The 15197-nt window shown below is 37.7% G+C and overlaps 1 protein-coding gene across 1 annotated transcript in view; it reads right to left on the reverse strand.

Annotated features, from left to right (window-relative positions):
• Positions 1 to 15197, reverse strand: part of DDX1 (DEAD-box helicase 1) — a 33397-nt gene that overhangs the window by 11470 nt on the left and 6730 nt on the right. The window contains exons 7-15 of the mRNA XM_045884120.3: positions 13066 to 13149; positions 12784 to 12867; positions 12347 to 12423; positions 11573 to 11645; positions 9635 to 9711; positions 9407 to 9521; positions 8539 to 8677; positions 4138 to 4198; positions 685 to 783 (exon numbers count right to left, since the gene is read on the reverse strand). Coding sequence (XP_045740076.1) covers positions 685 to 783; positions 4138 to 4198; positions 8539 to 8677; positions 9407 to 9521; positions 9635 to 9711; positions 11573 to 11645; positions 12347 to 12423; positions 12784 to 12867; positions 13066 to 13149 — 809 coding nt within the window. The remainder of the gene's footprint in view (positions 1 to 684; positions 784 to 4137; positions 4199 to 8538; positions 8678 to 9406; positions 9522 to 9634; positions 9712 to 11572; positions 11646 to 12346; positions 12424 to 12783; positions 12868 to 13065; positions 13150 to 15197) is intronic.

Consider the following 15197-nt stretch of genomic DNA (forward strand, 5'->3'; position numbering starts at 1 on the left):
AACTTTAAACTCCATGTGACTAAAATATGAAAAAGCTGACAGTAAACAATCCAAAAACTATACTCCAGTATTCTAGAATGAATACGAGAGATAACTGCTCCTACCATATATCCTTAAGCACATGATTTTAATATGAACAAATGAAAACAAAAATCCTCAGTGCTAAAAAGCCACCTCAATTCATATTGAAAATACTTGGGAAGTACATCTCAAGAGGCTCCAAGACATTAACGTCCTTAGAGTTCACATTGTGCAACTATGACATGAAAAAATAATTGTAATGTGTAAAATAATCTATGCACCAACAAAGATAGCTACTTGGAGTAAAAAACAAATCAATATATCTAGTCACAAGAGGGGTTAAATAAACCATGAAGTATCCATATAACAGAGCACTAGACAGCCTTTAAAAATTGTTCACAAATAAGGACATGAAATACTTATGATACTTTATTAAGGAAAAAAAAAAGGTTTCTGAGATTCACATAGCTTGATTTACCACATAAAATAGTATTTATATAAATACAAGGAGTGGATGAAAATATACCAAACTGGCAATAATGATTATTTCTAGGTATTGGGATCATGACTGAATTGTGTTTTTTTCCATCATTTTAACATATTTTTATCTCCAAAAACATAAGCAAACATTTTTTTTTAAAGCATAACTATATTTCAACATACAGCTTCATCCAGGACCAGGAATCTAACTTGGGATAAGTTCAGTTTTCCAGTTGACACCAAATCATCTAGTCTTCCTGGAGTGCCAACGACTATATCTACCTGAAAAATATCAAAAGAAGCACCTAATGAAAACCAAAGCACTATTATGATCACCGTAAAACAGCAACCAACAGTGGTTTACTTACAGTGAAAACATGCATACTGAAGCAGTCTCTATCAGCTCAAAATTCTCAGGACAGGAGCTCTAGATAATGCCCTATTACCAAACCTATATTTGGTTTGGAATTAATGTGAAGATTTTGGTAACTGATTTTGACATCCTTAACTGTTACGTACAGTCTAATATATAAAACTTGTATTTTCTGAGTGAATGAATTTATGGGGAACTCTGAAATCAAACCAGGATTCAAATCCCAGGTCCACCATTACCCAGCTGTGTGACCTCAACTTAGTTCACCTCTTCTAGTTTCAACTTTCTCTTTTTTGAAATGGGCAACACCTTTGGCATTGCAAGACAGTTGTGACAACTGAGAGATGAGATACATAAATCACCTGATGCCTAGTATGCCAGGTGCTTGATAAATGTAGTTATAGTTGATAACGGTGATGATCTGACTACCTCGGAATACATTACTACTTGTCAAGTGCTTATAATGAACAGGCACTGTGCTAATGTTTTACAAGTACTGTATCATCTCATGACCACTAAAGAAAACGCTATTATTATTCCCTTTTTTTAAGTAGGCTCCAAGCCCAGTGTGGAGCCCAACGCAGGGCTTGAGCTCATGACCCTGAGAGCAACACCTGACCTGAGATCAAGTGTCGGATGCTTCACTGACTCAGCCACCCAGGTGCCCCAATCAGTCCTATTTTTAAATGAGGAACCTGAAGTTTAGAATACTAAAATCACAAGAACTTAAATGATATAGCTTGTAAGTACCCCAACTGGGATTTCAAACTCAGTCCAAACATGAGAAAAGGTCTAACTCAAGAACAAGTTTTATTTAACTTTTTTTTTTTTTTAAGATTTTATTTATTTATTTGACAGAGAGAGACACAGCGAGAGAGGGAACACAAGCAGGGGGAGTGGGAGAGGGAGAAGCAGGCTTCCCGCGGGGCAGGGAGCCCGATGTGGGGCTAGATCCCAGGACCCTGGGATCATGACCCGAGCCGAAGGCAGACGCTTAATGACTGAGCCACCCAGGTGGTTATTATTAAGGTAAGTTATTATTATTTTTTTTAAGATTTTATTTATTTATTTATTTATTTATTTATTTATTTATTTATTTGAGAGAGAGAGAAACAGCATGAGAGGGGAGGGGGTCAGAGGGAGAAGCAGGCTCCCCACTGAGCAGGGAGCCTGACGTGGGACTCGATCCCAGGACTCCGGGATCATGACCTTAGCTGAAGGCAGTTGCTTAGCCAACCGAGCCACCCAGGTGCCCTAAGGTAAGTTATTTTTAAAGTGTACATAACGGGACACCTGGGTGGCTCAGTTGGTTAAAGTGTACATAAGGATGAGTGTGTGTGAGCACAAATAAGATATTATATAAAATCATTCAATAAATTAGGCAATTCAAAACAAAACTTCTACTCTATTAAACGGCCTGAAAACTCACTTCTATTCTTAATTGTTTTCTCCACTGTAGCCTAAAAACATAACTTTCTCCTAACAAATTTATCACTGTAGTATCATTACTTCAATACCCCACCCCTTGAAAAAGCAGAATACTGCACTGAACAGACTTTTGATTCGAACCAATATGAGGCATTTATATTCCCATGAAAAATGAAAGACTTTTCTGAAGCGACTATTTCATTTGTACTGATAACTATAAGGAAGTCTCAATTCATTGTAGAGAATATTGCTTGAAAATATGAAGATAAGGCCTATTTAATGTATTAAGAACCAACTACGTGCCAAGCACTGTGACGACAGGTGCTGTACATAGCAATGAACAAAATATTCTGGTTCTGTGTGTAACATCTCTTTACTAAAGGATTCCAACCCACATGTGAGTTTCCACTCTCAATTTCAGCAGCTAAAGTCAGTGTGAAAACTCACTTCATGTGAAATATAGACACTGGGTCTCTCAGGTTTAAAAAAGGATAAATTGGAAAAACCTGTATAATAGCACCAACTACTCCTCTAGGCCTCAACTGCACATGTTGCATAACTGTGCAACTTCTTAAAATTGTAAAAATTACAATTACTCTCTCACTCCAAAGCTGACTTCTAGCCCAGCACAAGACATAACATAAGACTACGGCTGAGTCAGAGGATGATGGGAGATCAAAGGAGGAGAGAATACAGATGGAAAGAGCAGAAGGAGAACATATTAGATTCCCTAAGTAGAATGGAACTGAATCCTGTCAAGAAAGCCACAGAGTAACATTGCCATTGGATTTAGCCAGTACCAAATTTTAGATATGACTGAGAGAAGCATATAGAATTCCCTAAAAGCTCCACAGCTGGAAAATAGGAGTTAAGAAGCTTAATAAATTATGAGGAAAATGGATTTGGGTTTGAGGAGCCAAGAATGGGAATGAACATTAAATCTCTTACAACCACTAAAAAATATAGCACAGCAAATGAGAACTTATCAAAGCAATATTACTATCTTAAAATAGTATTAACAAGTACAGTAATAGGATTCTTTGCTTTTAATATGTCACACCGGGTCAATCTAAACCATACGGCGTAAAATTTCATTTGACAGGGCACCAATGGAACTGAAGGAAGTGGACATATTTCCTTGCTATGATTCAGTATCAGGTGGGTTAGATTAAATGATAAAATATTTAGGAAAGGAAATGGAAGAGAAATTTGAAACAGGCAAGTTATTTCATACATATGAAATATTTTATGAAGTCATTTCTATATCTAGCTTCACAGAATTGATGGGCCCGGTTAAGAATATTCCCCAATAATGAGGATCCTGGTCCTAGCTTTGTCCTTTGTAACTGCATGCCTTCGAGCACCCTCTGTAAGACTCCCCTGACCCACATCTGCACTCATTTCCCTCCTCCTGAAACCACAGTTTATCACTTTTCATCCTTCCCTTGGGTCACTGCCAAAACATCTATATTCTCTGCAATCCACTTGACTTCCATTTCTACTCCTAACTCCAGTTTCTTCTTTTTCCATTATCCCCAAAAGAAAGGACTCTTAATTCATGAGAAAGTAAGAAGAAAATCTCCAAGTGATCAAAAGGTAAACCAAAAAAAAAAAATCACGTATGCTGAATTTTGCATGAGGGGTTTGGAAGTAACTACTGTGATGTATACTCTTGGGAAAAGAAAAGACATACTTGCAACATGTTTTTGAACAAATTTTGTTTTGATCTAGTTCTAATTTCAGCCTCACTTGATTTTTCTTGAAACACAACAGAACTACACTGCCAAAATGACAACTCATAATGTAACCTCTTAAAAATTAAAAGTACAACTTACCCCATTATCCAAAACAGAGAGCTGATCCCGCGCTGCAACACCTCCAATTATCAGAAGCTCCCTGAAATAAATACCATAATGATAACATAGAAAAAGGTTAAAGCTTCCTTTATCGTTCGATTTATTCTACCCATTTCTCTTAAGTGGAAATGAAGGTTGAGTTAGGTGAGAAAGAATCTACAACAAAAGGCTGCAGAAGGGTGGAAAGCGAGCACTTCATTTCCAGCAGCCACATAAATGCTAGAGCAGGCCGACGTGCCAAGGAGCACGTGAAAGCTCAGAACCCAGAGGACGCCAGTTCCCGTTTGTCTCCATGTCCTCCTGTACTAGGTTAATTGCCGAGGCTCCAAAATCTGCTTCCAATCTATACCTTCTTGGACAGCTGTGGTTGTATGTGTATAAAATATCTCTGAAAGAATGTATAAATACCAATTCTTAAAACTTGCCTCCAGGTAGGAGAACTAAAAACTGGGGCGAAAGACTTATTTTTCACAGGATATTCTTTTGTACTGTTTGAATTTTTCTCATTCCTTATAATTTTTTTATTTTTTTAATGTTTAGGTTAAGAAAGATCACCTTATGTCAAGGCCATTCTGGGGGGGGGGGAGGAACAGTCTTTTCACCAGTGGCGCTGGAACAAATGGATACGCACATGTGAAAGACTGAAGTCAAACCTCTTCTTTACACTACACAGAAAAATTAATTCACAATGAATTAAGGTGCAATTATAAGACATAAACCTATAAAACTCTTAGAAGAAAACATAGGGGAAATTTTCATGACTTTGTGTTAGGCAAAGTCTCATCACATACAACACCAAAAACAAAAGCAACAAATGAAAAAAAAAATTGGACTTCATCAATATTAAAAACTTTTGTACTTCAAAGACACTATCAAGACAGTGAAAATATTTGCAAATCCTGTATCTAATAAATAATATTACATGGGTATCAGAATACATAAAGAACTCTCACAACTCAACAAAAAGACAACCCAATTGAAAAATGGGCAAAGAATGTGGACATTACAAATGGCCAATAAGCATAAGAAAAGATGTTCAACATCATTAACTATTAGGGAAATGCAAATCAAAACCATAAAAAGATACTACTTCACACCCATTAGGATGGCTACAGTCAAAATGAGAGAAAAGTGTTGATGAGGATTTGGAGAAACTGGAACCCTCACATAAAACTAGTAGGAATGTAATATGGTGTTGTCACTTTAGAACACAGTTGGGCGGTTCCTGAAAACATTGAACATGAAGCTACCATATGAGCCAGCAATTCCACTATTAGGTATATATCCAGAAGAAATGAAAATGATGTCCACAAAAAAACTTGCACACTAATGTTCACAACACAGTAGCCAAAAAGTGGTAACAACCCAAATGTCCATCAACTAATGGATGCATAAGCAAAAACATGGTGCATGCATATAAATGGGATACTTTTTGGCAATAAAAAAGAACTAAGCACAGATCCACACTGAACCCTGACAACATCATGCTAAGTGAGAGAGGCCAGTCACAAAAAAGTATGTATCACCCAATCCCATTTATGTAAAATGTCCAAAATAGGCAAATCTACAGACAGAAAATATATTGGTGGCTGCCTTGACATGGAGAGATCAAGAGGAAACCAAATGGCTGTTAACAGGTACAGTGTTTCCTTTGAGGGTGAGGAAAAAGTTTAAAAATTGGTTTTGTTGATAGCTGTACAACTCTGTGAATACAATAAAAACTAAAAGCAACCTGAACACTTTAAAGAGTGGATTGTATGGTATGTGAATTAGACCTCACTAAAGCTATTTACCAAAAGATTGTCTCCTTCTTATAAAGCAGGCAAAATTATTTCCTGATACAGCCAGATAACTTTCAATCAGAAATATCTACCATGTATCTTCCTTTATTAATTTTATTCTTAATGATCAATCTTTTAAAAAATCCTAGAACACACTAAGAAAGTAGATGACTTTAACACTGAGTCTTACAACACTACGACTGATTAATTGGCTTTATGGTTTCCTATCTTCATCTTGAACAATTTAGATAGGAGAAATACACAACACAAAGTGCTTTCTCGCCTATGAATGTCCATTATCTTGGCATATTCCCTAACCACCTACCACTCTAGAGCCATTACATTTCCTAAATCTGGTAATACTAGATGCCAGATTATCTAGGTAAGAATGACCTGGAAGAGTTGCCATTCTTAAGAAAACAAAAAATTCTACTTCCTATTCCCTGGAAATTCTGATTCAGTATATCCAAGAGAAGAACAATAAATAACTTATATCTTTAAATAGGGTCCCTAAGTTCCCAGGTTTGGAAACTATGGTCCTTAAATCTATCATTTCTTCTGCTACAATAATCTTATCCACTTTCCTCATCAGATATATTTATCCCTATGAATTTAGCAGAAGATACACACACCCCAATCTATGCTTGTGTGCAAAGCACTGTAGGCTTGAGGAATATGAAAGAACAGCCCTTGACTTAAGGATTGTAAAACTAAGTTGGGATGAGCAAAGCTATGCATATTTAAAACAAGGAACACTAACATGTGACAGTGTATAAGGATTAAGGTGAGGCATACACAGTCAGTGGTATCCAAGGAGGGAGAAAGGACTGGGCTGGTACAGCCAGGTTAGCTTCACAGACTAGGACTTGAGCTGGGTTTTCAAGGAAGGCTCATTTGTACAGAATACCAAAATGAGTAAACCACAATTTTACCTTCTTAACAAATAAAGTGATTTTATTATTCATCTTCCCTTCCAGTCCCTGTCCATAAGCATGTTAATCTTTACACATAATTATAGCATAACAATCCATTCATATTAGCATCTTACATTCTTCAAAAAAACACTCTCTTATGAAGAATTCCAAGTCCCTTACACGAGCAGATGCCCTGGTTGTGTCCTCCAACAGTGACTTTCCCTATCATATCCCCAAGGCATTTTATCCCATTTATTCCATTGTTTCTCTCCCTTTCACACAATCCCCACACTCCCACACTTAATTCTGTGAAAGCAAAGACTTTCTCATTGTATGGCCCTGATCCTGAGCCTAAGACTTCACACATAGTAGGTATTCAAACAGTTCCCAAATGAGTGACATGCATCAATCCTCAAAACAAAATTAAGAATTATTTTACTTGAAAAATTGCATCAAGTATAATTTATCCCTGAGTAAGTTTAACTTGTAAGAAAGATCAGAATTAAAAAGATGGTCCTGCGTGATGTCAACGATTCCAAGTTTCTGAAATCACACAGTGGTGATGCTGGTACAACTGACTATGCCAAAAACCACTGAATTGTACACTTTAAATGGTGACTTTATGGTGTGACAATTATGCTTCAATAAAAAACATAATTAACAAAAACCAAGTGACAAATCAACCCACAGAGTAGTTTATAAAGTATGGCTTTCCCCAAAACAAAAGGGATTGCTAGTGAGCAAGGAGCTCCACAAGATCACCTAACTTACGGTCTCGCCTCAAAGGTACCCAGAGTCCTCTAACTAGGTAGTGACCAGTGAAAGGCCAGATGGAAAGTCCTCATCCCTGTGAGACAGGCTAGACTCAGCTTCCCCAAACAGTTTACCAACATGCTAGAAACAGTGATATATTTTCTACACAAATAAAGTGATGTATCTAAACTGAATGAAATGTTCCCTTTAAAAAATTAATTTTGGGGCGCCTGGGTGGTACAGTCAGTTAAGCCTCCAACTCTTGGTTTTGGCTCAGGTCGTGACCTCAGGGTCATGGGATTAAGCCCCACTTCAGGCTCTGTGCTCAGGGAGGAGTCTGCTTAAGAGTCTCTCTCCTCTCTCCCTCTGCCCCTCCACACCCCCCACCCCCACACACGTGCACACGCTCTAAAATAAATCTTTAAAAAATACAAAATAAAAAATTAATTCTTACTGATACTGTTTTGTAAACCATGACATTTCATGGAAAAGAAAAATCTCAATTTACTTACTTCTGAACAAACTTATCAAACAAGAGTTTTAGGGGTGCCTGGGTGGCATCCAACTCTTGATTTCAGCTCAGGTCATGATCTCAGGGTTGTGATATCTAGTCTCCGTCTGGCTCTGGGCTGGGAGTAAAGCCTGCTTAAGATTCTCACCGCCCCTCCCCCACCTCACCTCCCCATCCCAGCGTGGGAGTCGCTCTCCCTCAGGAAAAGAAAAAAAAGAGAAACAAAAACAAAATAAACATTTAAAAAACTTAACAGGAGTTTTATATAAAAACTAAATGCTACTATGTATCAAAGTTAAATAGTTACACACTCACACCTGTGCATATGTATGCATACTGAATTTCTACCTTTTTTTTCTTATTCTTCTTCCAAACACCTCAAACCTAAAAAAAGGCATTTGAGCACAAAAGGAAGCTTTACCTTAATTTAGGATTATCAATATATTTCTTAAACTGCTTGACGTTATTCAAAGTTTGTTCAGCTAACTCCCGGGAGGGCTCGACGATGAGAGCTTTTGGAGCATTGGGGAGAAACTTCGTTTGTGCCACTTGTGCATTGCCTTAAGAAAATAAAAACCAATGGTCCATGTTCAAATCACCCCTCCATGTCTTCGGTTGTAAAGCATGAGCGCAAATATTCCCGTACCAAAATTTTCAATAACAACTGTCAAAAAGTATAGATGCTCATAAAACAAAATAAAGCTAAGATTCCTAAAATGAACTACAGCTTCCTTAAATTTACTTGCAATGATTGCAATAGATTATACGTCTTGTGATAAAGTAAACAAGCTATGAAATGTATTTACTTTAAGTAACTAAAATTGATTAGCCAACACAATGGTAGAGTATGAGCTTTGGAGTCCGACTGCTTGGGTTTAAATTCAGTTCTACCACTTACTTGCTGTGTGACCTTGGGCAAGTTACGTCAAGTCCCTATTCCTCGAGGTCTTTGTCTGTAAAATGGGAAGAGTACTACCTTATAGGGTTGTGAAGATTAAATAATCTATGTAAAGAACTTAACACAGTGCCATGACATTTAATAAGCACAATTTTATAAATACTAGATATCATCATCATGATCAAGTTCCCCAAAACGTCTAAACTGAAACCAAATACTCAAGAGTTTATGAATTAGGTTTTGAAACTGAGTTTTACTGACATGTTAAGTAAAGATGTGTGACTAAACCAGCACAGGGAGCATGTGTAACTCACTCACTATGAGAAGCCTCCTTACTGGAGTTTTCGCCAGTACCCCATTCTTGCAATTCTTACCCACTCAGGAGCAATACCTGTGTGCTGTGATTTAACAACATAACTATCCGATGCCTTGGAAAGAGCAACAAAACCATCTTTTGGTGGAAACTTAAATTCTTCTTCACCAAAGTTAAATTTTAGTTCGGCATTCTAGCATGGAATAAAGGGAGAAAATGAAAATTCTTAACCTAACAGCAAACTAACCAGTACAAAATAAAGCGTATCAAAGTAGCTTATAATCATAGCATCATTTTTCTGATTACCTTTAAAACACAAGCAGGAAAGAGGGCTTGGTTCTTCATATGTGGTGGTATTTCAAATGCCAGACCAAGGTCTTTTCCTAAAAAAAAAAAAAAAAAAAGAGAAAGAGATTGAGGAAAGTGAAATGATCAGAAAAGAACATCCACATGTTCACATCATCAAATCTACCAACCTACCCGCATTCATGTTTTCCCATCCTATTCCCACGGATAAATTGGATTACCTAATGTCAAACTCTTCACTTTTTTACTTTACTCCTACAAGTGCCCCTTCACCCGCTCTACATTTTCAATCATTCCCTTCATACCGATCACTTCCATTAGACACAACAAGATAGTCCATGGCATACAAGCATACTATAACATTAAAACACAGACAACCTCCTTGAATCCACATCTTCCTCTATTTACCTTCTATTTTTCTTCTCTCGTTTGTGGTAAAACTCCCTGATTTCCATTTTCACTGTGTCATTTCATTTCATCCCATTCTCTGTTGAAGTGATTCCCAATCAGGCTCCCCTCAATTCACCCGTCACACTCACCAGAGATCATCAGTGATATCCACTTGCCAAACCCAGTAGTTAATCTTCATCTTTCTTTCTAGGCTACACCCATCAGCAGCACTGGATACAATCTGATTCTTCCCTTCTTCAAATACTTTCTTCAGCTGTACTACAGGACCTCAATCTCTCTCGGTTCTCCTCCTCCTTCACCTCTGCTAAGATTCTCCACAATCTGCTGACTTCTAACCAAAAGAACACCCCAGGACTCAGATCTCTCCTATTCCTTATTTACTCTCATTCCCTAGGTGATCTCATTCAGTCCTCTGGCTTTAATTATCATCTATAAGCCAATGTCTCCCAAAGCTGCATCTCCAACCCTGACCTCCTGACTTACGCATTTAACCACTTACTTGACTTCACCACTTAGATGTGTAATAAATATCTCAAATTTAATATGCCCCAAATAGAACCCCCAGCATCCCACTGGCTCCCTATCTACTGCTCCCATGCCTGCCACTCCGTTTTTAACACAGAAGCCATGATATACGGTGAACGTGAAGAGAGAAGATATCAATTCTCTACTCAAAACCCTAATGGCTTCCAATCTCACTCAGAAAGTTTGTATATGGCCTGGCCTCACTACCCCAACTGACCTAACATCCTACCATCCCGCTCCATGCTTAGTGTGTTCCAGACCCACTGGCTTCCTCAATGTCACTCAAATACCTCAAGCACGCTTTTGTCTCAAGGCCTTTGCATTTACTGTTCCCTCTGCTTGAAATACTCTTTGAAGATTTCTGTACGGCCCACCCCACCCAACTCATTCAGATTGCTACTCAAATGGCACCTTATCAGGGAAGGCTTCTCTGACCACCCGGTCTAAAGCAGCTTACCCCTAGACGGTTATCACCCTCCAGTCCCTTACCCTGATTACACTCCTTTCAGTGTACTTGTTCCAACCTAACATATTATGCATCTGTCTGTCTCTCCCCACCAGTAGGTAAGCCACAAGATGAAACATGTTTGTCTACTCCATCTTCTGCTCTATCTCCAGCACCTACCAGTGTGCCTGGCACAGAGTAAATGCTCAATAAGTACTGGTTCAAAAGAAGGGCAGGGAGGAGGGAGGACTGAAGAAGAGGGTAAGGGAATTTTAAGTCACAAATACTGGGTATCTATCTTCTCTAAAAAGACAATCCATTGAGGAGTGCCTGGGTGGCTCAGTCGGTTAAGCAGCTGCCTTCAGCTCAGGTCATGATCCCAGGGCCCTGGGATCAAGCCCCACATTGGGCTCCTTGCTCCACAGGGAGCCCGCTTCTCCCTCTCCCTTTGCCTGCCTGCCTGCCGCTCCCCCTGCTTGTGCTCTCTCTCTCACTCTCTCTCTCTCTGTCAAATAAAAGAAATAAAAAAAATAAAAGACAATCCATTGAAAGCTTACCATTTTTGGAGAATTTGAGATGCCCTTTATCTATATCAAGGTAACATCCAATGGTATCATGCATAGTGAATTCCTAGAAAAGCAGAAAGTGAAATGCTGTTTATAGAAAAAAAATTGTAAATTAAAGCTAAAAGTTCACCTACAGCTTCATCAAAAGTAGTCGGTGCTTCAAAATAATTCCTTGAAGCCCTAATGGAGGTGTTAAAAATCCCTACTGGGGCGCCTGGGTGGCTCAATCAGTGCAGCACACAACTCCTGATCTCAGGGTTCCGAGTTCAAGTCCCACGTTGGGTGTAAAGATTACTTAAAAGTAAAATCTTTAAAAACAAAACAAACAAACAAAATGCCTATTACAGCAAATCATATATCATAGTAGAGGCGTCTTGACAGGCTTTTTAGAGTCAACATGATATTCAGGCTCATCCACATTACTATAGATTTAGACTTGACAGAAAACCACATTTAGATTCACCACGACTAAAAATAAGAGAAGAACATATGCATTCAAGTCAAAGCCAAAAATCAAAATGGGTGAAAACAGAGACAAAGTAATATATTTTAGAGAGGCTAATAAATGGCATAAGAGAAAAATATTTATCTCATTTTGTAACATTTCTTCGCTGAAATCCAAATCTGAACTTTCTGTTGAAAATATTCAGAAAATCCACTTGAATTTCAGAGTCCCTTTTATACTCCTAGACATGTCACAAGAGACCAAATTAAGTACACAAGAAAACTTACTAATGCTACGATTAGGTCGGTAATGCAACTTACCTCTCCATAATTATCAAATTGTTTATTATGGGATTTCTTTCCTGTTCCACCAAAGCCAAATCCGAACTTGTCAGTACCTAGATTTTAAAATGTATTTATGTAGTTAAGAGTAAATATAAAACTAAATCTACAAATCTACAAAAACTTGAAGCATCTATGCAATATCGTGTGGTACATACTGATGCATACTAACTGTACTCTGACTTCACTCATATTCTTAACCTTCTTCCTCCCGTTTTACACTGTAATAATATGTACTTTTTTAGTACTTCAAATCTTCTTGGAACACAGTGAGGGATAAATAGATTTATTATTTCCAAGTCTTGAAAACATAAACTTTGTGTGGTTAAGCTTATGATTTTGCTCCCCGCTATAATAAAATGTCAACAACCCACAAATATAAACCAGTAAATTCAGTTTATTTTAGAAATGCTTACCTAAGTCTAAGGAAGCCTGCATGGAAGACCACCCAACTCTGCATAATCCTTGGTCATGACAGGATACTTCATAGTAGTGCTTCCCTATAAGGGCAAAATACTTTGAGATTTATACACACCTATGAATCATTTACCATGTAGCCACTTTCCCATTGTTTCTGAATTACAATTTGTATGTTCCAAATGAAGAACTATCGATCTTTCTATAACATTAGAAATCTTCTCAGATCCTTGATTTAAAGCTACTTAAAGTTGATACAGGTCAAAATGCTATTTAAATACCTTTCGTTAATCCTTTAGTAGCTCTGCATCCATGCCACTCCTTCACTTCTCTGCTTTGACAACAAAGACCATCAGATCCAATTGCTAGATTTGAGAAAAACACAAAAAACCATGTCAGTACAGATTATATCAAATTAAGCATCCTGAAACAAATAACATTCAGTCACCAATAAAATAATTGCTTCACTTGACTTGTTGCAACGTTCCAAACACCGAGACTTACTGATTTCTGAGTAATAAGATCTTCCCCGCAAGTAATCGCCCTTATTAATCCCTTGGGGGGCCCTGGCCATGTGGCGGACTAGTTCCTATACTGTGATCTGTTAACTAGGACAAGATTTTACTGCATCAAGTCTGGAAAGTAATCAACACAGCACCTAATCTCACTCCCACTGACAGTGTAGCTGTATCACCAACACAAATGTGTTTAGACAACCATTCTCTAGAGTCTTTTAAAGAAATGGATCCTCAGAGGGGATGCAGCACTCACTCATCAATACCTGTTGCTCTGATTTTATGCTTAAATTAGAGCTTAAGCAAATACTACACTAAAAGGAAAACAGGAAGTATCTCTGGCTTGTCTCTGGCTTGTTCCCCAATCCATGGATCCAGATCCATTAAGAGAAAGCAGGAAAAAGCACAAATACACAAACCTGTCATTGTTATTTGCTAATATTAGGACCCTAAAAAATCATGTTCTATATTCTACCTCATGGTCAGTCACAGTGCTTATTAGAGCTTACTGACTCTAAGGAAAGCTTATGGCTTTTGTCTGTACTGGAAAGAAACTATAACTTCTGTCCTGGTTCAGGCTTCCAACCCATATTCAGCACCTGAATGTAAAACAAACTTTCAAGAAAAGCATCTCATCACACATCACCAGAAATTAATTTATTCAAAGTATAAATTCTTACTCATATGGGTACTACATTCTGTAAAACTTTGAACTTTTTTTTTTTTTTTGAAGATTTTATTTATTTATTTGACAGAGAGAGACACAGTGAGAGAGGGAATACAAGCAGGGAGAGTTGGGGAGGGAGACAACAGGCTTCCCGCCGAGCAGGGAGCCCGATGTGGGGCCTGATCCCAGGACCCTGGGACCACGACCTGAGCCAAAGGCAGACACTTAACGACTGAGCCACCCAGGTGCCCCAAAACTTTGAACTTTTATTAAAAGGTTCTCCAAGCAATGGCAAATCCTTAAAATTCTTATATTTAAAATTCTTTATGCATGTATACAGACATAAACTTTATATAAATTAGAGGTCATATGGTGGAGAGCAGCAATTTGGATGTTTTTGGCTCTTTGGGGCATGATTCCTCATGCCCACTCTCAATTTCTTTGCATCCTGCTTTTCTTACTCACCAACACCTGGTGAAAATTTCTCCAAGTCAACACTGTAGTTCTGATTCATTCTCTGTAATGGCTACACGGTAGTCCTCAGATACACCCTAATCTGTGTTAACCAATCTCTTAGCAATAACATTCATTTTGTTGTCAGTTTTTACCATTACAAATAATGCTGTATCAAACGGCTTTGTATGTATATCCTTATATACTGACACATTTATTCTAATGGGCTAGATCTTCCAGAAATAAATACATATTTTTATTTTAATCGGTAATGCTAAACTGCCTTCCAGAAAGGCAATAATTTGTTAGGTTGGTTATCACTCTATTCAATTCTTACCAATAAATGGGTATAAAAAAATATCTCACTGTAACTTTAATTCCCATTTCCCTACTATCTATAAATGTTATTTTTGAAGGTTTTGAACGTTATTTTTGGATTTGCTCTTCTGTGAACTGCCTATTCGTACCTTCTGCCCACTTTCATTATTGGTGATCTTTCTTACCAAAATAAGTAGCTTAATCTGCTATCTATGCAAGAACCACTCACCAGTTTATAAGTATTCTTTATATTTCATCAACATTGCAAGTGTTCTCTCTATTTTTTTTCGGTTGACTTTTTTCTGTGGTATCTTTCCCACGTATTTTTTTAATTGTATACAAATAAACCTCTTATCTTTTACAATTTCCAAGTTTCCTCTTTGGGTTAGGAAAACTCCCCCACCTCAAAACTGTATATGTAGTTTTCTATATTTAAATTATATACATATGGGCACCTGGG

This window comes from Mirounga angustirostris, unplaced genomic scaffold (genome assembly GCF_029215605.1).
Source record: "Mirounga angustirostris isolate CCGP_5_RB_7025 unplaced genomic scaffold, mMirAng1.0.hap1 SCAF_10, whole genome shotgun sequence".
Lineage (NCBI taxonomy): Eukaryota > Metazoa > Chordata > Mammalia > Carnivora > Phocidae > Mirounga > Mirounga angustirostris.